Source organism: Odontesthes bonariensis, chromosome 15, assembly GCF_027942865.1.
Source record: "Odontesthes bonariensis isolate fOdoBon6 chromosome 15, fOdoBon6.hap1, whole genome shotgun sequence".
In the NCBI taxonomy this organism is placed as follows: domain Eukaryota; kingdom Metazoa; phylum Chordata; class Actinopteri; order Atheriniformes; family Atherinopsidae; genus Odontesthes; species Odontesthes bonariensis.
The window spans coordinates 22,873,327-22,897,322 of record NC_134520.1 but is presented as its reverse complement, the minus strand read 5'-3'; the positions used below and the strand labels follow the sequence as shown (position 1 = coordinate 22,897,322).

Here is a 23,996-nt window from a genome sequence, read left to right as displayed (position 1 = left end):
TATTTCTTTCCTCTACCTCCTTCCTGAGACAAAAAAAGGATAAAGAAATTTCTTTCAGCCATGGAATACAAAGCCAGAATGTTACGGTATTAAATAAAATAGTTTGGAGTCATCGGTGTTTTGTTTACTTTCTCTTTACAAAATATAAAAGCTGAATAAACATCCTCCAAGTGTGGCGATTCCATAACTTTTTCCAGGAGTTATACAGTGCTTGGCATAAATCTGGAAGGCTATGACAAGAAAACTGTGTTTCTGAGCTGTTGAGGTTCACTTTCAGAAGCGAGCAACATATTTCAGTTGCTTATAAAAACATGAACTGTGAACAAAAACACACAGCAGTTTGCCGAATAGCTGAGTGCTAATGCCTTATCTTGATAACCCACTTTCACACAACACGCAGCCACTCAAAGCATGGAACAATTCCATCAACACACATGCAGGACACACATGTGAGAGACACCAGATATCTGTGTCATGTTAAGATAGTCATCTACAGTGCACACCTGAGAAATGTGCCAAAGCAGTGGTCATTCTTTCTGTTTCACATATTAGTTTTTTTTATCCGAGTTTGCTCACATGTTCTGAAAGATGGACAAAAACAATGTGCTATCATAATGAATACCCAAAAGGCAGAGAGGGGTCCTTACGTCATTGTCGTCATCCTCCTCTTCGTCATCTGACTCTGGTCCCTCTTCCTCAGCTGGGTGAAAAACAGCAAAAGGTTTAAAGATGTTAACAAATATGTTCTTTCTCCCCTGCTATTATGCAAATCTGTGAATGGATTGAAGAAATACAAAACTGTCTAAAGACTTGATGAAATTACCACATGATCAAAAGAACATCAAGCTTAATCTTTAGGTGAAGTTATTTAGGTTTGGACTGCTAGTGTTTTATGCACCTACTGTAACAATACATTTATTTTCACTGACTTGAGTTGAGCTGTTTGATGATGAATTCAATCTGTCTGTTGAGGTCTGGGTTTTCCTCTTTGTTGTAGCAACGAAGAATCTCCTCTATGCTCTGCATTCACGAGGGAACAAATTCACAAGGGAGCATAAGTGGCTGGGAAACATACAGTGAATGCTAATATTCCAGTTAGCCTTGTTTAAAAATAGGAGGATAAAATAAAGAAAACAGACAGAAGTAAACCAATGAAATGAAAGTCATACAAAAAAAACAACTAAAATCAGGAGAGGTTCTCTGATAAAAGTATGTTTTAAAGAGGTCCTCGAGTCTACTGACATTCTCTCATTTATTAAAATACATCACTCTAATGTATCTGAAATGACCTAATAAAATGTTGGATGCATTTGACACTGCCCATATTCTCCGTTACTTTGACAATTCATAACAAAAAGCTTTTATCATATTTCCATTTCTAAAATATACGATGCATAAATGCAGCCCACAAATTGCTTCTCGTGTCTGGCTTACCTGAATACTCGTTGGTTCACGCATAAACACTGACTGTGTGCTGACATAAAGGAAGACAAATGCAGCGCAGAACAAAAACTAAGTCTGTTTCCTTCGAGCAGCATTTCTGCTATCTCACCATCTCTTTGGCTTCCTGTCGCACAGAGGGAATACACAGGATACTGTACAGGGCTCCATTCACATATGGTCGAATCTGAGGAAAGCAAAGTGACACTCACAAACATGGTCTCTGTCTTAGTGATTTTTAGGACAAATGATAACGCATTTGGGAACGTGCAGTTAGGATATATGGACACAGAAGAAGATTTATATGGGTGAATCACCTCATGGTTCTCGTGTCCAAGAAGGTCAGTCAGAACCTTGAGCACATGCTTGGCGTTTTCTGCACACTTCCTTTTTCCTGCAAAAAAAGGTAGTCATCCAACAGACACACACACGTGCACACACTTAAATTTTGCAACACGACAATCTGTTTCCTTCTTTATTTTTTTCCTTCAGTCATATGACTCAGATTAATTATCGATTCCCTCCAGCGCCATTTACTTTTTCAATCTGGTTCCTGTGTGTGAGACACTCAAAACCACTTCCTCATTCTCAAGACTGTATCCAGCTGTGTCTGGTCTCTGTATCTACTGGTGCTTTTCATATTGTTACCTTTTGTTCGCAGACACAAGTTCATCAGGAGAGCGGCAGAGTACTCCAGGGTGTAGTCACTTAGGCAGTCCGAGTCCTGCAGCTCATCCACCAGCCAGCCAATCAGATCATCTGCTATCATGGCTGTCTGCTGACTCCTCCTAACACCAGCACAAATATTTGTTTACTTCTCAGCAAAGCAAAAATTTATATTTACATTTATTGGAATAACTTGATCGATGATTCAATTCCCTATTTTATGGTTTTAGTTCTTCAAGGTAAAAATGTTAGGTACCTTGTTCATGTAAATGTAGGTTTATCATTACTGAAGAAAATAACAATATATACTTTGTATCGATCTGTTCGAAGCGCTCGTCTTTCAAAATATGTTTGCTTAGTCGGAAACATTAATAGATCTGGCTTATCCTCAAATGACTATCCACGATGTAGAAAAAAAAGTCAACTGAGAGCTACTATGTGGAGTTAGTATTTGAATTTGGTCTTGTTTCAAAGCTAAAACTCTTAACTTTATTTCCCTAAAAAACAGAATCACTCAAGTATTACTGGGACTAGGTAACAGATTTTCGCTCTTTGAGCATCTTGAAAGATATTGGGCCCAGCACTTTCTTGCAAGGTGGTGCATTTTTGGGGCTAAAAGTTTTACTAAACAAGACGGCCGGGAGTCTTCTCAATGAAAGGGCAAATTTTGTCTAGAAGATGGGATCCAGGCAGTGGTTCACCAGGAGGCTCAATGTTGTAATTTTCTTTTTGATTATTGTTCATGGTGATTGAGCCTGTATCGTAAAATGCTTTTTATCAATCAAATCACCAGTATCTTAGCTTTCCATCAGTATGTCACATGTGTTCTTCTTTACAGAAAAGCTTTTTCTTTTGAGCTTTATATTCATTTGAGAATGATGGTTGGTCCTTGTGCAACTGTTAATAAAACCCTGGTGATTTTAAAATGTACCTGAGGCTGAGTTTCTGTAGGGCTACGAGTACATTTTCTCGAGTCAAAGCGTCTTTATCCTCCTTCCTGAGCATCTCTGTCAGAAGTTTCAAAAGAATGGGAGTTTGGGAGAGGTAAACCCGCCCTGTAATCAGAACCATAACATGGAATAAAGATCAAAAGAACACCGACATCTCGAAAGTACTCAAATACAAGCATCACCAGGCAACGTCTTCCATACACAGCTTAGAAATACACTTGATTTATCTAGTTTATCATCTAATAAGTAGTGGTTTCAATAATGAAAAATCTAAAACTTGGCTGTTCCGCTCAAGCACAACAAAAACAATACGATAAACAGACTTCTGAGCAGTATCTCATTAAAAAAATAAAATAAAACAATGGAAAGCTACTGAGGTATTCAATCAATGTCAGTTTCCACAAGTATCCAGTCAGGCAATGAGTCATCCTACAAAGAAATGATGATGCTTAACCACATCTAATGATGGAAGAGAACTTACCTTCTGCGAGGGAAGCAAATGCGTTGATGAGACGAGCCATGTATTGGCGGACAATCTCATTTGTTGATCTCATTAAATGAAGCAGAGTTTTCTAAAAAAAAAAAAAGAACAAGAAGAACAGAAAAATGCCAAATGTAAGTCAGTTAAAAATACATATTTTTGCTTACAGATACAGTTAGTTCAGCTGTTTGGAAACTCTTCTGAACCATCCTGACAAAACTTTGGTGGAAGATTTCGAACGTGGAAAAACAGACAAAACCACCGTATTCCGGAATGATTTTGTGTTAAATAGGTAAGAAACCAACTTTGTTATTAGGGTTGCCCACAGAGCCAATGTGTTTTATGTAGCAAAAGTATATGGCAGACTGAAAGGGTCAGAAAAGCAAAAAAAGACGAAAAATATAAATAGCTCATTAAATAAATTCATGTTCCAGTAAACGCCACTAAAAAAAAAAATGTATCCACGAAATAACAAACCTGTGAGATAAATCTACATTTCTTCAGTATTCATGTCGCTTTTTTCGATATACCCCTATCTATTCACTATTGACATGTGTACGGTATATATTTAGTTTCTGTCCTCCAGTGGTAGAATAGTATTGACAGAAATGCTGTAGATCTGGTTGATGAAAAATCTTTTGGAAAATGTTCAATTGCCGCTTGGAAATCCTTCCTGGAATTCCAGACTGGGGGCGGGGCTTCCGTGTGACGTCACAGGTGCCATGGGTTTTCCTGGCTGCCGCTATTGTAGTATGCTTGTTGAGTGGTGAAGGCAATAAAACGTTGGGTTCAGTGCAGTTTTTATTGCGAGTAGATGTACGAAGTGCTGTGGGTGCGTGTGTTGCCCTCAGCAGCAGCAGCTCACACCACCGGGGACAGAGGAAGCAGAGAGACCCGCGGTCTTGTGTCTGTGTCTCCCTGTCCGCCTGCCTCCTTTCTGGTGAAATCAGCCGGAGCCATCCCGCCGTGTCCGCTCACCTGGCGGAGAGCGGACACACCGCGGGATGGTTGCCCTGAAATCAGCTGGCAGAGCGAGCCCCGACGTGTGTCCATGTCGGGGCTCTTGATGATCGCTCTGCCGAGATTTCCACTCTCCACCTGGCGGAGAGTGTGTCCGCTCTCCGCCAGGTGGATTCCCCCTGAGCGTCCGCACCGCAGGGAGCTGAACACGGCGGCATGGCTCCGGCTGATTTCACCAGAGAGGAGGCAGGCGGACAGGGAGACACAGACACAAGACCGCGGGTCTCTCTGCTTCCTCTGTCCCCGGTGGTGTGAGCTGCTGCTGCTGAGGGCAACACACACACTTCGTACATCTACTCGCAATAAAAATTGCACTGAACCCAACGTTTTATATTTCCAAGCGACGTCCCGCGGCACACATTGAAATTTGCCGTGAAGAAGCTGTCCAGGTCTGGCAAACTGCTGGCTTCGCTGCTAGAACTACTGGTGATTGTTCCAGCAGCTGGCACTCGCGACGTCACGCACCTGTCGTTCCAGTTAGCCAAATTCGAGTCAAATGTGGTGATAGTTTATTGGGCCTAATCAGGACTATCCAGGGGCCTAAAATTATTTTAAAATCATAAAAAAAAATCCATGGTATATAAGGAATCGATCTGCTATTTCAGTTTTGTGCAAAAAAAAAAAAAAAAAAAAAAAAAAAAAAATCACCTTTCTGTAGGCCTTTAATTATATTTATAAATTACAGTTTTTCTCTATTGGTTTGGCTCATTTCTTGAAACAGAAATTACATTATCAAAATAACATGGACAAATCTCCAAACTACCTCGCAATTGTTCACAACAGAATGGCATTTCTCATTGCTTTCATCAAATTGCAATTGTCTTAATACATGTGTCAATTGTTTCAGTGCATCTCTGCAAAAGATTAAGTACAAGAAGCCTACAGTTTGCACAGTTTGCCTACATTTAGCACATTTTCCAAGTGAATAGATTTTAGTGATTTGAACTGATTAGTTGATTCTTGGTCTAATGGTTCTTCTATCCAAAATATGTCAGCATGATTCCATTGTATAAGTCATCACATGCACAATAATCTGTTCAATTGTCAAAATGGGCCAAGAACATGATACCATCAATACCATATAGAATCTCATGTAACGTTTGATAAATTCATGACAGTAATTGAGTAATTGATTTCATGCTTAGAAGCAGTTCAGTGTGCTTTACAGAGTAAAAGAAGTAAATAAAAACAGTGTGTGAAAACAGCTAAAAAGCACATGATGGGTACATGTAATTTTTTTACTCTAACTTTTGCAGAGAATAATGGGATTGGAAGAAAATGAGACCCCTCACATCCTCGTGTTTGTAGATGAAGCCGGCTTCAACCTGGCCAAGGGGCGAAGACGTAGCCGCAACATTATTAGCCACCGGGCCACGGTGGATGTTCCAGGCCAGCGAGGGGGCAATATAACTATGTGTGCAGCCATTTCTGAGAATGGTGTGGCCACTCACATCCCCACTCTTGGCCCATACAACAAACAGAAGCTCCTCTTCTTCTTGGACCACCTTTATACTAATTTGGTCCCTGAATATGAGCAAGGTCTTCTTGAGTCTCACCTACCACGCTACGTGATTGTGTGGGACAATGTCAACTTCCATCGTGGTCCACTCATCAGAGCTTGGTTCACTATGAATCCAAGAATGATGATGGAGTTGCTCCCACCTTATTCCCCTTTCCTTAATCCTATTGAGGAGTTTTTCTTTGCTTAGAGGTGGAGAGTGTATGAGCATCATGCTCAAGACCAAAGATCCCTGCTCCATGCAATGGACGCTGCATGTTTAGACATTACAGGAGATCAGTGTAGGGGATGGTTGCGGCATGCAGGGCGTTTCTTCCCGCATTGCATTGCAAGGTAAAATATACTTTGCGATGTTGATGAGAATCTGTGGCCAGACAGACAGCAACGTCTGGACGGCCAGGAGGGTGAGGACAGTGTTCATGAGGGAGGGGCGGGGGAGGGGGAGGGGGAGCGGGGGGAACGACAGCGACCAATAAAGTGTTGCTATAGTGTTTTCTGTAAGCTGCAAATTTATTTACAGTACTGTAGGCCACATAATTTTGCTTGTGTTTATATTACAGTATGTGTGCTATGTATATTTTTCTTTTCCTTCTACAATACTATACTGAATGGAAGTTACGTACTTCACAGTATTTGTGTGAATAAAAATGGTTGGTATGAGTGTATTGTGTGTGCTTTGAGGCTACTCTTACTGTGAAACTTTTTTCCTTCAGTTTTATACACTATTGTATTCTGTTAGGTAGTCCTTTGCCATAGTGAAAAAACATCTAAACATTTTGACTTGTAGTGCTCACACAATGCCAAAAGGACAATGCATTTTGGGGGCACTGACTATTTGAATGAGAAAGAAACTTCATTTTGACACATGGCTGAACTGTTTAGGGGGAGATATGAGCTTTTGCTGGTGAACCATGGTGTTTTGCTGAACCATTCAGTTTAGTTTTGCAAAAAGTGCTAAAGAGTATTGAAAACGTCCGGTCTGTTTCAAGAAATGAGCCTAGGCAACTGAGAAAGATCTTTGCAATTTGGGTGGCACTGACTCTTTACATGGGAGGGAAATCAGGTCTGAAGCATGGGTGAACAGTTTTGGGAGAGATATGTGCTTTTGCAGGTTAGCTATGGTGTTGTGCTGAACTATAAGAGTGTTATGCCAAATGATCTTAGAGTTTTGAGAATGTAATTTCTGTTTCATGAAATGAGCCAAACCAATAGAGAAAAACTGTAATAATAATAAAATAAATAAAAACTGCGATCGTGTTCGCTAAAAAAAGCCACAACCCAAAACAAACAGTAAAAGCTTTGTTTGATATTTCAAGTTTGGAACAAATTTGACTTTATTCACTTGGATAGTTTGATCGTTGATTGATGGAGTTGATGTGGGTTTCATAACCTGACAAATTAAAAGGATTTATGATAAAATAACAGAGCAACAAGCAAACATATTTATTTTTACATCTATCCAAATATATAAATGTAATATTTGTAACTTGAATAAGTAATAAATTCAGAGTTATTTAACATTAAGGAGTAGTTACATCTGGCCCTTTGACAGCAACGATTATGCTGATGTGGCCCTCGGTGAAAATGAGTTTGACCCCCCTGCCCTAGAGGTAGGGACTGATAATGGCAGGCAATTTGTGTCCACTCTTTTTGATTCTTCTCTAAGAACCTGTGGAATCAAGCATATCCGGGCATCCCCTTATTACCCAAAGAGTAATGGCAAGATTGAACGCTTTCCTCGCTACCTGAAGAAGACTTTCAGGGCCTGTAAGTGTGAGGGAAAGAGTTGGACAGACGAACTGTCAAAGATCCTGATGGCGTATCGTACGACCCCCCACAGAGCTTCAGGAGAAACCCCAGCCTATCTCATCTTTGGGAGGGATATGCGCACCAAACTAAATCATTGGGAAGAGGAACAAAAGGAGAACTGTGACATCAGAAAGCATCATGACGAATACAAGAAGAAAATGAAAGAGTATGCCGACAAGAAACATGGAGCAAAAGAACACAGCTTTGAGGTCGGAGACGTTGTATACATTGCAAACCTGGAGAACAGCAAGTTGAATTCAAAATACAAAGATGTGCGTTATGTCATATTGAGAAATACCTCTGACACCTCCTTTGAGATAGTAAGTACGGAAAACGGAAGTCGTGTGAACCGAAATGTCAAGCACCTCCGACATGCACCCATGCCAGTGGAGGTCAGCATCCCAGAACAAGAGATAACGGACCTAGACAATGGAGTAGGCTTACCAGAGGATACACAGCCACAGCACCAGCCGACCTCAGAAATACCACAAGAGACTTTCAGTCCCAGAACCAACACCTCCAAACTTACCACTCACCACCAGATCTGGGAGGGTTATCAAGAAACCCGCTCGGTACAGGATGTAGCACTTCAAAAAAAAAAAATAATAATAATAATGTTGGTGTTTCATGTTCCTTGAATTTTCTTTTGCTTCAGTTTAGTGTTGTTGAGATGCAGTTAATAATAGGAGATTTAATTTTGAAATGTTTTCAAGTCTCAATGGGTTAAATTTAGTTAGGCTGAGTTAAAAATCTACAAGGGGAGGAATGTAGTAGAGTTATTATGAAACGCCAGCTACGGGAGCCGAGGGGGGATCTCAGTAGAACACAACCAGGCGCGTACATGTAATGTGAAGGTTCGGAAATAAAGGAAACTAAATGAAAACGTTATTGACCAACACTACAATATTGAATACTCTTGTGATTTCTGTGGCTTGTATGAATCTATTGCACATTTATTTTTTCATTGTTTTTATTGTCAAATCTTTTGGTTGAATGTACAAAATTTTATTGAAAAGAAAACTTGACATTCAGTACATTTGCACGAAAAGGACATTTTTCTTTACTTTGAAAATAACCAAATAGAAAAGGATTTAATTTTATTTGTACAACTTGTTTTATTTTTAGGTAAATTTCATATCCACAAAAGGAAATGGACTGACAGCAAACCAAATTTTACACTTTTTTTTAAAGAACTATATCAATACAGCACCGACCTCAATAATTTAGAAATGCCTAAGGCTTTAAAAACAAATTTGATTTAGAAAAAGTTGTATTTAATTAATTTCTCTTTCGGTGTGCTTATGGTTGAGTTTATATCTTTCTTTTTCCCCTCTTCTTTGATTGCTTTTAACTGTGTTTTTAATTTTTATTCTATTTTTTTTTCTCTTTAAATTGCTGCTTTATGCTGTTCTTTTAAATGCCTTGTCTTTATGTAAAGCACATTGAGTTGCCTGTGGTATGAAATGCGCTATATAAATAAAGATGCCTTGCCTTGCCTTGCCTTGCCTTGCCTAATATGTTTTTCTTTACGGTGATGCATTTTTTTATGCATGATGTTTCTAAACTCTTTGTATATTTATACTTTTATCTTTTTTTCTTTTCTTCGCCTGGCTAAACAGTTTTGTTATGTATATAATTGTTAATAAAGTTTAAAGAAAAAAAAAAAGCTACGTTGCGTGAGTGACGTGTTTGCATCACAATCAACAGCCAATCAGAATTGACCAATGAGATAAACGCTTCTGAGGAAAAAAAAGAGTGCAATGAATAGGAGCAGAAAGATGCAGGCCCCGCCCCCTGGAACGTGTCATCTTGTGACTTCATCACATTCCTTTCTTTCAAAGGCACTGTGATGTCATCCTTAGTGACATCATTTGTGTTCCAGCTTATATGTGGAATTCCAGCCTCTTCATTATTATTCAAACGCAGAGCAGAAATGATCCTTGAGAAAGAGAAACAGAGCGCAGTCGCTATGACCGAAGCAGCAGAATTTTGTGAAGATACAGCAGAGAAAAGAGAACCTGTTAAGGAAAATCCACCATTAAGGATGGATCTCAATGATAAATCTGCCTCACCAGAGGCCACAGAGCAGACAGAGGCCAAAGATCATCTCCGTCTGTTCGTCACTCTCCTCACTACGAGAATACTGACCAGATGCCACGCTCTCCAGAACCGGGGCGAGCAGGAATGGATCTCCCACGCCAAGCGTCTGATTAACCAAACCATGGTGGGATTTACCGTGGCTGAAGAATTTTCCCCCAATGTGAAAAAGATAGAAAAAGTCAGCAAAAAGATCGTGAAGGAGCTGCAGCAGAAGTTCACCAGCAGGAGGGTTCTGGAGTCACTGATGTTACTACAAGAGCCAGGTGTGGACGCAGCCATCGTCCAGTCAATAAGAGCGCACATCACAGAACTATCAGAGAACAAAGAGTACACGCGCAAACTGTGGACGTGTACTAAAAAAGTTTTAATTTCTTTTTTTTGTGGCATGCTGATTTTTGTCCCTTTAATACTGCTTATTCTTTAACTGTCGTTGGCTGTGGGACAGTGAGGGACTTAACAGATTTCTATATGAAACTCTAATCTTTTTTACACTTTTCAATTTGGTTTTATTTTATTTCTATAAAACCAACTCATAAAAGTCCAACAAATACAAAATACAAATTATAATCAAACTAAAAGAAGTTTCCAAAGTATTGCATCAAATCGTCTGGACCAAAAGACCAAGAATACACAAGGAAGTTGTGGCATTTAAACCGGATACAATGAAGCTGAAGCTGGATGTTAACAGATTTCTATATAAAACTGTTCTAATCTTTTTTTTACACTTTTCACTTATTTTATTTATATAAAACCAAATCATAAAAGTGTGTGTGTGTGTGGGGGGGGGGCATTAGTACTGTAAACCTGCACATCTGGAAAGGCTCCATCAATGCTGAAAGGTATAAACAGGTGTTAGAGCAACATCTGCTTCAGGGAAGGCCTTGCTTATCTCAGCAGGACCAAGTTAAACCACAGTAATACATTCTGTCTAAACAATAAGATCAAGCAAGTATCTTTCACAATTATACACAAAATGTATCCAGCAAAAAAAACCCAGAAAGATTTAAACTTGATATTTGTAGTAGAGTTATTATGAAACGCCAGCTACGGGAGCCGAGGGGGGATCTCAGTAGAACACAACCAGGCGCGTACATGTAATGCATACGTGTCAAACGCAAGGCCCGCGGGACAAATGTGGCCTGCCACGTCATTTCATGTGGCCCGCGAGAGCTTAAAAGGTCTGATTGTCTAAAAATAAATAAGTCAAATACGTGCAGTGACCAAAAACTACATTTCCCACAATGCATGCCGATTATGTTGCAATGTTTCCAAATCGATGCGATTTTCCCAACAAGTGGAATTGAAAAATACAAATAATGATCCCAAAATATCCAGGAAGAGAAAAATCGATGCAGATGCCCTTCCATCTGCATCAGTTTTTCTGTTTCAAGATAGATTGGAAGGCGAATACGTGTTTGTGCTTCAAGGAGAAAAAACGGTATGTCTTTTATGTTGTGAGGTGGTGGCGGTTGTCAGAGAGTACGACCTACGTCCGCATTCTGAGACCAAACACGGAGCTAAGTGTGCCAACATCAGGCATCAAGAAAAACAACAAACTGCCCAAAAATTTAAAGGCAAACTGCGATCGCAGCAGAATGTGTTCGCGAAAGCCACAACCGAAAACAATGCGGCAGTAAAAGCTAGCTTTGTTTGATATTTCAAGTTTTGAACAAAGTAAATGTCATAACTTGTGTTTGATGTTATTTTTCTTTATTCACTTGGATAGTTTGACCATTGATTGATGGAGTTGATATGGGTTTCATAACCTGACAAATTAAAAGGATATATATATATATATATATATATATATATATATGTAATATTTGTAACTTGAATAAGTAATAAATTAAGAGTTATTTAACATTAAAGGAGTAGTTACATTTATTTTACATTGCATTTAGTTACACTTGTTACATCTGGCCCTTTGAGGGCAACGATTATGGTGATGTGGCCCTCGGTGAAAATGAGTTTGATACCCCTGCTCTAGATCAAATATGGTTGATGTAAAAACCCTATTCCTTCCTTATTTGATGTGTATCAAATTTAAACAAGGAACTAGGGAATTGTGAGTCTCTTCACTCACTTTAAAACAGTCAACAGTGAGGAAATAATCCAACTGCACCTTGCAGATGTGCTAATTCATTAACATGGACCTGTCTGGAATTAGAGCCTTGGGATTAATTAGGCAGTCCAACTTTAATTCTTTTTCTTCCGCTGCTTTTTTTGTTCTGACAGTTGAATGAAACATACGTTTTAAAAAAACAAAACCACTGCCATCCCAGTTCACGGTGTACTTAATTTGGGGATAATTCCACCTGAACAACTGCTCTGTAATGAGAAAACAACCAAATCCAACTGCACTTAAAATGCTGCCTCACCTGCTTTGTACTGTAGCGCTCTAGCAGATCGTTGCTGATGTAGGCCTGAAGCACGGTGTCTCTCTGTTCCCCAGGGAGTGAGCGGGTGAGTCTCTTCAAAAAAAAGAGGAAATGAATAAATAAACAATAACAATTAAGACTCAAAACAGTTTAAGCATACAAAAAGTCATATAAATACTATGCTCCCTAATTAGGCTCACTAAGGACACTGTGCAATGTAGACTGGGGAAGTTGGGGAGAAAGTCAGCAACTTTCTGACTAAAGGACGTCCGCTCCTCCTTCTCAGCTACATCCACCCTGATGTAAAGATGCAGGACCCAAATACAGTGGACCACTATGTAAAGCGTCGCTCTTTTTGTGACTCTTAATGTCACCCAACACAAACTCTTTAAACGTAAAAATTGTCTTCTCTGTGATCTGTTTACGGTGGCTACACTACAACTCCAATAAATGTTTTCTTGTAGCCTCCTGAAAACCTGCTAGGATTTACAAAGTCAACACAAAGGGTTGAGAATAGATTATTTCTACGTATCTGTGAAGGACTAGTCCCTGAAAGTCAAATAGCATTTTACCACAAACTGTAGGTCATACCTCACTAGAACCTGGGTCACTTACATGTGGGAAATAAATAAATAAGATAAATAAGATGCAAAGGTCAGAGAATGGAAAACAAAGCGCTTATCAAAGTAAAGTTAGAAAAATTCAAATTTTCTAAGAAGAAAATATTCTCACCCAGCGAAGTGCCTGTAACAGCAGACACTTTAGTCTGTCTGAGCTTTCAACCAGATCTTTCTTCAACTTATCGTAGTCTAATGAGGGCAACATTGGTACTTCATTAGGTCTCCTGGAGATTCACAAATATTTGATGTCAGCTAGGCTTTAGCGTAGAAATAAACTGTAGAGATAAGCAGAACACTTCCTCAGACTCACTGTGGTGCGATGGATGCTCGCAGCATGGAGGAGGCCTAAATGGGAAGCGCAGTCACATATTAAGTATATTTCACATTTTCCTCCATCCTACACATTCTTTTCATTCATTGTACAGAACATCCCATGCAATTGTTCAAATGAATGGGCTGGTCCCCCATTCAACGTTGCAGTTTCCTCCACTTAAGATGCTGAAGATCACTATTACATATCAAGATAAGTCATGGTTGGTCTTTTAGGCATGCATACACCATGCTTGGGTTACATGCTAAACACTGGAGTGTATAGTGCATAATGGTTTGATACCATCTTCCATGCAATAAATGACAATTAGGCAAAGAACCAGCCCCAGAGAATGTGGGTTAGTATCTCTGCAGATGTTACACCTCAAAGCACCTGTACTAAAGTCTTGTTGTTATTTGAGACAAAAGAAAAAAAAGAACTGAAGGCCTCCAAAGTAGTTATAAGTGCCCCAGAAACCCACCGTCACCACAGCCAGAGGGGGGATTTTAAGCTCTGAAATACAATCTGAAGCCTAGGCAGTTGGACCTATAGAGTGGGGGCAGCACACAGTCAGGGGAGTGATCCATGTCGTCTGAGGAATCATTTGATCTGCTCACATTTTTGCTTTGTTGTGCAGATGTCAACGTGGAAATAAAAAAAAAAGGGAATTCCTTTCTCTGTAATCATTTCCTACCCTGAAGGATGGCGTGGAACTGCTGGAAGTATTTCACTAAGTTATATCAGACTAATGAGGAGCACGTTTTCATTAGAGGTAAAAAGCAAATACTGTACCAAAGGTATTGTCAAACAACGATCATTTATGTGCAGCAATAGCAGAACTACTTATTTTTTAAGGCCGTATCTATTCTCCAACGAGTGTAAAGCTTGCTTGAATGAGTACAACTATTGTCCTGACAAAATTATTTTACCACTTCCCACCAGCTCCATGCAATCAAGAGTGGTAAGTTACAAATTAACCAGGAAGATTCTCCCTGTACCTGCCAGTAATGTTGATAAGAGCCAAAGCATTTACAGTATGACCGAAGTGTTCAGGTCATGTCTTTTCATACGGAAACCAAAGTAATTTATCCCCACCGGTGAACTTTCCCCCACAGTGGGATCAATAAAAGTTTATCATATCGTATCTATTTATGCATCCTGAGCGCTAGGATGACTTTCACATCAAAGCACTTTTTATTGGCTATTCTTGTCCTATCATGGTGTTTTTCTAAATTCTCACTATAATACTTAATACTATACCTATAACATGAGAGGGGAGACTGAAACTGACAGAAGACTGTAAAAAGACAGACAACCAATAAGGGGAATTGAAAGGAAGAACAACGACTATGGTTTTTGGGAACATGAAAATAATGAGAAGCTATGCTCTGAAAGGCGCTCGTTTGGCCTAAAAACAAGATTCATTCTTCAAACAAATGAAGACAAAAATCTCTTTAAACTAGGACATTCTAATGGCAAGCCGGGGAATATGGACTAGTACAAGGCCAGGCCTAAAAAAAAAAAAAAAGAAGTACAGTACATGTTTCTGGGGGTCAGACATAATGATAAAAAGTAGGAGAGGAGGAGAAGAGGCGGCGAGGCACAAGCAAGATGGGAGCTGGGAACTTGAGAGATGACAAGAAGAAAAGATGAAAACATATGAAACTTACATAGCCATCATCATAAGGACTCATAGAGTAATATCCCTTAGTGGACAAAAGGATCACACACACAAACACACACACACACACACAGAAGGTTGTTCAGTTCAAAGCAGAAATAAAGTAGATTTCACCTTTCATAGTTCAACACCACAAAGAACACCACTTACAGCAAGCATTATGTTCAAGTTCTGAATTGCTTTGGAACAGTTTAGTTCAATTTCTACTTTTGACAGATTTTTTTTCTTTTTTTTTTTTCACCCCTTTTCCAACAAGGCAGTTTCGAGGCTTGTTCTGAACCAGTGCTTTATCTCAGACCAGTTCTTTTCATTTCAACAGCTGAAAACCGCCTGCCAATCACAAAAGGTTGTATTTTCCAATGTACTTTTATGCCTTTATCAGCTGTCATCTCCTTGTTCATTCAGCCAATCTGAAGATAAAGCAATGGAAATACAACCCATTTCTGTTGGATTTTGGTTGCTGACTATATTCTGCAGCTCGACCCATTCAGAGCGCCACTCTGCTTATCCTCTGTGTGGGTACTCGAAACCGCTCCTCACTGAAGGCTAGCTGATCATGACCACAAACTTAAAGCAACAACGAGAAGCTAATGAAGTCATTCTTTATCTAAAATTTCCTGCTGTTCGCTGTCAAAAGTTCCTCTTTATGAGGGTTCATAAATACCAGCTGCTAATATTAAAGACATTGCACTGCAGAAAAAGTGAGGCGTGGTCTATTGAGGAAAGAAACTGTCCTATTGCAGTGGGACAGTTAGGACACAAAAACTGCACATACTGCGTAGTGGAATGGTTTTAAATTTGTTCTTAGGGTCAGGGTGAAACCAACCAATTCTTCAAAGTTTTACATGTTGAGCTGACTCTGCAGCAACACCAGCACTGGCCCGGAAATAGCACACTACTTGCATTTGTGGGAAGGAGGTATTCACTGCAGAGGCACACTGTACCATTGATCAATTAGCAAAAAGGGGACAATGGTTTGCAACAATCAACTATATATTTTTTTTCTTAAACCAAACCAAAGTACTCTTTAAACTAAGTTGATTTTGATTTTCTTTTTGAGCCACCCCGACTGGCAGAAATGATTCTCTTTCTTGATTCAAAGCTGTGCGTTCATAACTTTGGAAGAAGTTTCTAACATGGGTAACAGAAAACTAGGATCCAAGCCTTGTTTCCAGGATATATATTGTATTAGGTTCATGACTGACTGCAAGCTTTACAAAGGGAGACACTCAGCATAATAATCGTTTGTGTTTAAACATCCTTCTCAAACAGTGAATACGTTTAACCACACCTGAGTGACGTGGTTTCTATCAGCACTTGCCAGCTTGACATTTTCTGTGCCTTTGCTGAAATCACCGTTCTTGAAGGCCTTGTTCTGTTCTGTCTTCCAGCAACAAGACTGCGTGCGGTACTTACAGTGCCGGGCCTGGTGAAATCAGTGCTCTGCACCACGCTCTGCCTCATCTGGCTGCTGAAGAGGCGAATGCACACACTCTGCAAGTACTCAGGAGAGATCTACGAAAAAAAACAGCAAGCCCCTTGAGCTTCAAGACGCTGTCACTTGGAAGAAGTGTAAATATTTGTCTGCCTGCATTTAAAAGCCATGCTGTGAAAGAGAAAAGTCTATTATGAAACTTCACTATATATATATGGAAAACGTTTAAATGTGCACCGGTTAACTTTGCAGATGTAAAAAAAAGAGACAAAATTAAGATTTCTCATTTGCCAGTGCAGTGTTTGTGAAGTGCAATAATCATACGCTCATACATGTTAGTGTGTGCCCATCTGCTGCATGTAGTTTGCATCTGGTCTTTTAGAATGTGTGTCTGCACCACGGTCGTCCTGGCCTACCATTTTTCCGCTGACAGTGGCTTCCAAAGAGTCAACCAGCTCAGCAGTGATTCCAATGAGGTTGTGATAGTCGGCTTGCATCTTATTAAACTTTCGCACATAGCTGGCGATGCGCCGGTCTGATTCAGCGAGCTGAAGCTGTAACTGCTGCATGGCCTCTGTGGAACACACATAGACAGAAGCTGCAGAAACCAGTGATAACATCCATCCATTTTCTATATCCGCTTAATCCAATTTAGGGTCGCAGGGGGGCCTGGAGCCTTTCCCAGCTGTCATTGGGCGAGAGGCAGGGTACACCCTGGACAGGTCGCCAGTCCATCACAGGGCCACACAGAGACAAACAACCCTAACACCCTAAGTTTACACATCAATATTTAACATGTACATTCTATGTTTAATGCTAGGTAATTATCTACCTTCACCAGTCGGTACACTTGTGTCCACACCTAATCTTTGGCAAAGCCTACAACAATCTCCTCTGTTCAATGCATAAATCTTAAGTAAGTATGCAGTGAGCAGGTGTGGCCTTGGATGTATTAGTTTATTTCGACATTATAGATTGAAATTAAATTACAACTTTGCACTTTTAAAAGAGGAAAGTTCTGTAAAAAAATAAAAATAAATAATAGAAAATCTTATTACTTTGAAGCAGAGCTTCAAGATTTTGTAATTTTCCATGAACAAGAAATGAAACCGTAAACTTCACGATTTTTTTTTTTCCCCCACTAAACATTAATGACTTGAACAGTGAGGGTTGGATCGGTTACTCAGAAAACATTTACAGCACCTGTTAAAGAATTAGTTGATTAACTGGCACCGGCAGTTTTTGTACAAAATGTCTGTATTTCCACGACGGATGGATTTAACAACTGCAATACACTTGAGAAAGGCGCATTGTTTGAAAGGTTGATTTACCTTTAGTACTCCGTCCACCCTCCTTCTGCGTGACGTCTGTTAAAGAATACACACCAAATGTACCAGAAATCCTGTTTGAATAGGGAAAACTCATAGGATGTGAACACAAACTTGCATGTAGAAACTAAAGTAGAGATTCAATATTGGCTCACTGTTAATTCTATACACCAACACCCTTTTTGTAGTCAAACAAGAAAACAAACACTTGAAAAAGCGGCATGCAGATCATGGTACCCCGAGAGCAATACTTCTGTCACTGAAAATACTTGAGCGAGTAAAAGATGGGTTGATTTCCAAAAGTTAACTCCTTTTTTCTCTTTTTAAAAATAAGTCCTTGATTATTTCCATGTTTTAAGATTTAAAAAAAAAAAAACCAAAGGATTTTCATCCATTCCTCCACCAAGAAGCTCCTGGTTCTGTGGGATTCCTGGCCTGCTGTGCAATCACATTTTTTTTTTCTCAGACTATCCACAGGTCTGTGGGGACAGTGGCAAATCTCTTTTATTGGAACTCCAAACGTACTACTATTGGTTGTAAAAAAAAAAACATCTTCTGCTGTTTTCCAGACAGTGTGATTTTTTTCCTCTAAGTGTCACCGTTTTTAACTTCTTGCCAATGAAATGTTCTCAGTGCCAGTGGATTTAAAACAAGCCCAAAGCAAGACCTTTCTACCCTCATGTATAGCAGTTGGGGAGGTTTTCTTTCAGATGTGAATTTGTAAACTGACATAACTCAATTTTGTAGCAAGGAAAGTACTGATTACTCTTTGTAATGTTACTGCCCAGCCCAAAAACTAAGGGCATAAATGATATTTAAAGTTAAATGTGTAATCTCGTGCAAGATCATCACCAAATATCCACTTTGACTGATGTAACAGCTAAGAAACTGAACTGAGAATTCCATGAATTAAAGCTACCTTTAAACTACATCCATGTAGCTGTTGTGAAAGAGAATCTGCTTGATGATAGACTGCGTGACTGTATTGTTGATAGATATGCATGTCTACCTGTCAGATTTGCAATTCACTGACACATTCATGCCACTGACAACGAGACAGAAAGAAAATTATCTCTGCACTCTGATGGTTTTCAAGGCAAGGCCTCATAAGGCACAGTAAAAGGATACATATAAAGTCATCAGCCTTGGAGTTTTGGACGGTTTTAGTGTCACTAACAAGAACTTCTCCAGCTTATCCTTCAACTGTGGTATCCAAGATTCCTAAGCACAAAAAAAAGAAAAATGTTTGTTCAAAAAGAATTTAAAATATTGTTAGGTTTAATCTGATAATGACACTGAGTAATTAACATTCTGTGACTTCCTGAACACCTGAAAGAGATCTTTGAAGGAGGGGTGAACAGCGGGGTTGGGGACAAAAGGCAAAGCATAGTAAGGCAAAAACTCCGTAGTCTGGCTCAGCGCTGCTCCCCGGGTTTCGAGATACTGCTTGAAGTAGGAAATTCTTTCTTCAAACTCCACTCGATCCTGGAGACAGATTTGAAAGTTACAATTAAATAATTTCTTCAAAGTCAATGACAAAATGTTGTTTTAAGCAAACTGCATCTTTTCAAGGAAATAAAAATGTCGTCCAGCGACACAGCACTGAGAAGAAGCCTGTGGCGCAGCTTAGTGGACACTTTGGAAAACAGCACGCTGTGATATTTTCATTGATTTCACTCGATTATCAAATAAAGAAGGGAAATTTCAATAAACATACTTGTCTACCCGGGTGCCTCCTCAGTGGGTAGATGGTGAAGTGGATGTGAAGGTAGAACTCTAGGCTCTGGGCTTCAGCATCTGTGTCTTTTATTTCAGAGGGAATGTTCTCCGTCCACAGTTCAAAGAACACCCTGTGGTCTCCATCTTCAAAAGAGCTAAGGAGGTCCGTCTAAAAAAAAAAAAGCCACATTTAAACAAAATAAGGCTGGGATAAACAACACAGCTTTTTTTTACCATTTATTTGCATATAACACAATGATAGTTGAAACACAACTACATAAAAATGAGTTTGTTCCCTGTTTCTCAACAGGATGGATGCAAAGCAGCTGTGAGGCTTACAATACTGCAATTCAAAATCTTCCTTTTTTCACACAATTACACAGGTTGTGTCAACTACGTGTCAGTAAGCATTGTGGTGGTTTTCAACACTTCTCCTGCCCACCTGCAGTTGTCATCTTTACAAAACAACAACCCACTGTGAAGGAACAACAGGCTTGAAGAATTCCATGATGTACCTGAATGACACGGGTCTTTGAATCTCTGAGAGTACTTCCTTGAGGCTTTGAGACAAGCTTGCCTTTCCTTTTGCACTCCTTGTCGAAACTCTGAAGCGTCTCTTCAAATTCCCCAAACTTAAGGTACTACGAACAACAGAAACGAGCACTGCGTTAACACCACCTTAACCAAAGCAGAATGAAGCTGTGTTTTAGAGCAAACTAATTACACTAGGTGCACAACTCTTGTCTTCGCAAAACTCCCAACACCAAGTTTATGACTGAAAACTAATTCATTTTCACTCTGATTTGCATATGGCTGGATATGCGTTTCCAAAACGTGATACCTCTTTCATCATCCCGAGGAGATCAGCTTCAGTTGCCAAGACGTCCCCCATCTTGGCTGGCTCCCTGGAACTCATGTGACAGCCCAAATATTCCCAAAAACCTACTAACTGGAAGGGTTTCTTCGCTTTCGTTCAATAAAGTTGGCACGGCCAGTGAGCATGTTGCACGCTGCAAGAACAGAATAACATGCCCCACCAAAAAAACGCACCCAAGATGAAATTACAGTAAAAATGTAGCTGGTCATGCTACTTCAACATGTGTTTTTTTTTTTTTTTTAATATGTTTGTTTGTTTTATCTATATTTCAGGTAGAGTAGAACAACGGGTCAGTATATTTTTCCACATATAATATCTTGCTTGCGGGCATCATCAAGCGAAAAATATATTAAAATTTAAGCTTTAACGACAGCAACATTATAAGGAAAGATGTCGCGAGCTAATTATATAAGCTAGCTTACCACTTAACGTTTACTGACTTTACGAGAGGACATCGGCATCATCCATACCTCGTTTGCACATCATTTACATGGTGAAATTGGCGCATAAACCTTTCTTCGGGGCATTAATCCGTCCGTGAATCTTATGCTGTACATATTTTGACACGACTGCTCGCACTTTATTTCAGTCAGCTAAACATTAGCTAGCAACAGTACACAGACAGGACGCTAAAAAAAAAAACCTAGCAACGAGATGCGGACAGTCGGAAAGTAGAGACGGAAAGTAGAAACAAATGTCGTGAAGAATATCAACAGCTTGGTTTTCAAAAATAACAAAAAAAAAGCCTGTATTTCTCTTTAAAATACTGACTGCTCTTATAGGGCAGGGAAATGTGAGTTTTTTTTTTTTTTAATAAAGTGGTTTCAAAGCAAAATGAGAGGTGATCATCGACGATAATTCAATCAACCCGGAAGCAGTTTCGATGTCAAAGGTTGAGCACATTGTTTCTGGGCGGTACAGTTTGTTTCAGATAGCAATGAATGAATTTACATCCGAATAACAAATCTATCGCTCAAACTACACTTTTATTGTCTCCGAAACTGACTGACCGTGAGGCCATTGAGTTTACAATACAAGAACATAAATTGTGGTAAGAATAGGAGATTATGTTGACAGTAAACTAAAGCTAACAGTTAGCCCGATTAGGCTAACTACGAGGAGGCACTGCTGAAGTTGTAGTTTTTGTATGAGGAGACCTTTTACTTTTGCAAACTAATTCAGACAATTCGGGCAGACTTTTTGTTTTAATGTAGCGCCATGAGTCTGTAACATTAAAACTTTGTTATAGGTGAAATACAGGGTTAGAGATAATTTCCAATGTGTGTTGCTTTTCTAGTTTGTTCGACATGGTTATGAACAGAGTAACCCACGCAATATTTTTCTTTCTTTTTTTCACTTCATTGCTGTTCATTTAGTCTCGTTATGTTTGTTGATGTCCTCAAATTCTACTAATCTAATAAAGATAATTTTGTTTCTCATTGACTTTTTTCTGTTCTTTTTTTTCTCTTCATAAGTTAACACAGTGGATCACAGATGGCTGGAATTCTGTTTGAAGATATCTTTGATGTAAAAGACATCGATCCAGATGGCAAGAAGTTTGACAGAGGTGTGTCATATGTAATAATGAAATAAGCTTGAGTAAGTGGGGAAGTTTTGACACCAGACCACAGCTATTTCCTGGCATGCTTCTATTAGCTACATCTCAGCCATTTTTATTGGCTGTGCACATGTGCACTTTCCTTTGATTTTATTTTTGTTTAGTGTATTGTATTTACATCAGTCAGTCATACAATTGTTACCACCAAAGTAAGTACGTGACCTGAATAAAACTAATCATCATTTTACAGGGGAATGTTCTGCAGGGAAGCCTTGAGTCCTTCCTCTCATGCAGATTTTACTGAGACGTGCGTGCGTTTTCAGCTAAACTTAAAAACTTCATGGACTAATCCAGATTTTGTTTGCTGCAGTGTCTCGTCTACATTGTGAAAGTGAGTCTTTCAAGATGGACCTCATCTTGGATGTGAACATTCAGATCTACCCTGTTGATCTTGGTAAGACAGAAACTCTTGTGCATGCATGTTGTTGTTTAACAGTTTAAATCTGATTTCCAACCCTAACCCTGTCCGATTTATATATACACTATTTCATAAAGATTTGTGTCTTTTCTAAGTAAAGCTATCTTACTACTTTTAGGTAAGATGTTTAGTAATTGTTCTGGATGCACCTTACTGTCTGTCGCTTCAGTTTACTTACACTCATGTAGCTTGGCTGTTCAGCATTGCTCAGCTTTTCCAAACTGGATCTAGTTATGAGTAAACCATTAAATAAAGTATCATCCATCAAAAACTTAACGTGAGCCAAGGTGTCCATGTGCCCAATCACATCCATATTATACACCCAGCGTGTTTAGAGTTTCTTTTTCACTTAATTCAGGTGATAAGTTCAGACTAGTGATTGCCAGCACGCTATATGAAGATGGAACACCAGATGATGGAGAGTACAATCCTCAGGATGATCGACCATCGAGGTGAGACATTTTATGTTTTGATGTATAAAATACATCATGAACACTTTTTCATCCCAAATTGTACACAGTTTATGATTGAGATTTGTGCTTTCATTTGATAATATTTAGGGCAGACCAGTTTGATTATGTGATGTATGGAAAGGTCTACAAAATTGAAGGTGATGAGACATCAACAGAAGCTGCCACACGCCTGTAAGTTGATCATTAGCACACATGACTCAAGTGGGAAATCATTTGAAAATGAGGCGTTTTTAGTTCTTTTGTGAATCTATATCTTAATCTATTTCTAATAATTTCTAATATTTAATCTAATCTATTTCTTAATCTATTTCTATTGTTTGTCTTTCAGTTCTGCCTATGTGTCTTATGGAGGCCTCCTCATGAGACTGCAGGGAGATGCCAACAACCTTCACGGTTTTGAGGTGGACTCCAGGGTTTACCTACTCATGAAGAAGCTTGCCTTCTAAACCTCAGTGTCCTTACCCAATCGCCTCATTTCTACCACCATCACTGCTAACCTCAAAACCGTAATAAACTGGTGACCAAAACATTCATAAAGCTAAATCTGGTGCATTTGAGCAGCATGCAGAGAGACTATATGGATTCATTAGAGGACATTTTCTTTTTTTTACCCTGTTGATTCACAATGGCTCCTCCAAGGAGATGGAATACAGACTGAAGTCTGTGACACAGCAGCAAACTGTAAATAAATATTTGTTTTATACAAAATGATTGTCAGCTTTGATTATTTTTGGGTTATTTTACAAAGTATTTGTTACTAATATTGCCTATTTCTGTAGGCTTTCTTCCATCCATGCATCTTAGCTGCCGCTGAGGTCGGCTTTTAGACATGCGAATATTCTTGTTCTTCCTGTCAGCAGGAATTTGGAGTCTATTTGTGACATGATGACATCGGAAAGCTGTGTGCACGGGGTAGTCCCGTTTTTCATTACAATTTTAGTGAAAACTCGCAAATATCGACACAAAAGTATGTACCATTTTCATAATTGGCAACTACTGTCTTATTTAGCCATCTATTTACCTCTTCCAGAGCAACTGGAATAGTTTCCAAAAAGCTACAAAAATTGTAATCAAGATTCTCAAACATTGTTTCAAACCGAAACAAAAAAGAAAATAGTTTTCTCTGGTTGTATATAAAAAAAGAAAAGCCATGT

The 23,996-nt window shown here is 39.2% G+C and overlaps 2 protein-coding genes across 5 annotated transcripts in view; one reads left to right on the top strand and one right to left on the bottom strand.

Annotated features, from left to right (window-relative positions):
* The window catches only part of armc9 (armadillo repeat containing 9), a 32,423-nt gene extending 11,441 nt beyond the window's left edge, over positions 1-20,982 (bottom strand). For 2 of the 4 annotated variants that reach the window (XM_075485561.1, XM_075485564.1), the window contains exons 1-20: positions 20,804-20,982; positions 20,298-20,466; positions 19,972-20,097; positions 19,455-19,625; positions 19,067-19,222; positions 18,866-18,958; positions 17,741-17,765; positions 16,826-16,983; positions 16,391-16,489; positions 14,964-14,999; positions 13,294-13,328; positions 13,096-13,207; positions 12,364-12,456; positions 3,538-3,628; positions 3,038-3,161; positions 2,089-2,228; positions 1,758-1,834; positions 1,553-1,627; positions 930-1,020; positions 648-700 (exon numbers count right to left, since the gene is read on the bottom strand). In XM_075485561.1, coding sequence (XP_075341676.1) covers positions 648-700; positions 930-1,020; positions 1,553-1,627; positions 1,758-1,834; positions 2,089-2,228; positions 3,038-3,161; positions 3,538-3,628; positions 12,364-12,456; positions 13,096-13,207; positions 13,294-13,328; positions 14,964-14,999; positions 16,391-16,489; positions 16,826-16,983; positions 17,741-17,765; positions 18,866-18,958; positions 19,067-19,222; positions 19,455-19,625; positions 19,972-20,097; positions 20,298-20,372 — 1,830 coding nt within the window. In that variant the 5' untranslated portion in view covers positions 20,373-20,466; positions 20,804-20,982. Of the gene's footprint in view, positions 1-647; positions 701-929; positions 1,021-1,552; positions 1,628-1,757; positions 1,835-2,088; positions 2,229-3,037; positions 3,162-3,537; positions 3,629-12,363; positions 12,457-13,095; positions 13,208-13,293; positions 13,329-14,963; positions 15,000-16,390; positions 16,490-16,825; positions 16,984-17,740; positions 17,766-18,865; positions 18,959-19,066; positions 19,223-19,454; positions 19,626-19,971; positions 20,098-20,297; positions 20,467-20,755 lie in introns of all 4 variants that reach the window. The other 2 variants (XM_075485562.1, XM_075485563.1) reach the window with 2 other exon arrangements.
* Positions 20,983-21,225: 243 nt separating this feature from the next.
* polr2h (RNA polymerase II, I and III subunit H) lies at positions 21,226-23,550 on the top strand. Its single transcript, XM_075484394.1, has 6 exons — positions 21,226-21,384; positions 21,809-21,900; positions 22,262-22,345; positions 22,728-22,821; positions 22,930-23,013; positions 23,171-23,550. Exons 2-6 carry the CDS (start codon positions 21,828-21,830, stop codon positions 23,286-23,288), a joined length of 453 nt encoding a protein of 150 aa, XP_075340509.1. The 5' UTR covers positions 21,226-21,384; positions 21,809-21,827; the 3' UTR covers positions 23,289-23,550.
* Positions 23,551-23,996: the final 446 nt, after the last annotated feature.

Bases quoted from the DNA above. Each gene is read 5' to 3' on its own strand.
- polr2h (XM_075484394.1), top strand. From the start codon at position 21,828: ATGGCTGGAATTCTGTTTGAAGATATCTTTGATGTAAAAGACATCGAT. The intron at 21,901-22,261 runs GTGTGTCATATG...TGTTTGCTGCAG, and splicing joins TGGCAAGAAGTTTGACAGAG to TGTCTCGTCTACATTGTGAA. The intron at 22,822-22,929 runs GTGAGACATTTT...GATAATATTTAG, and splicing joins CAGGATGATCGACCATCGAG to GGCAGACCAGTTTGATTATG.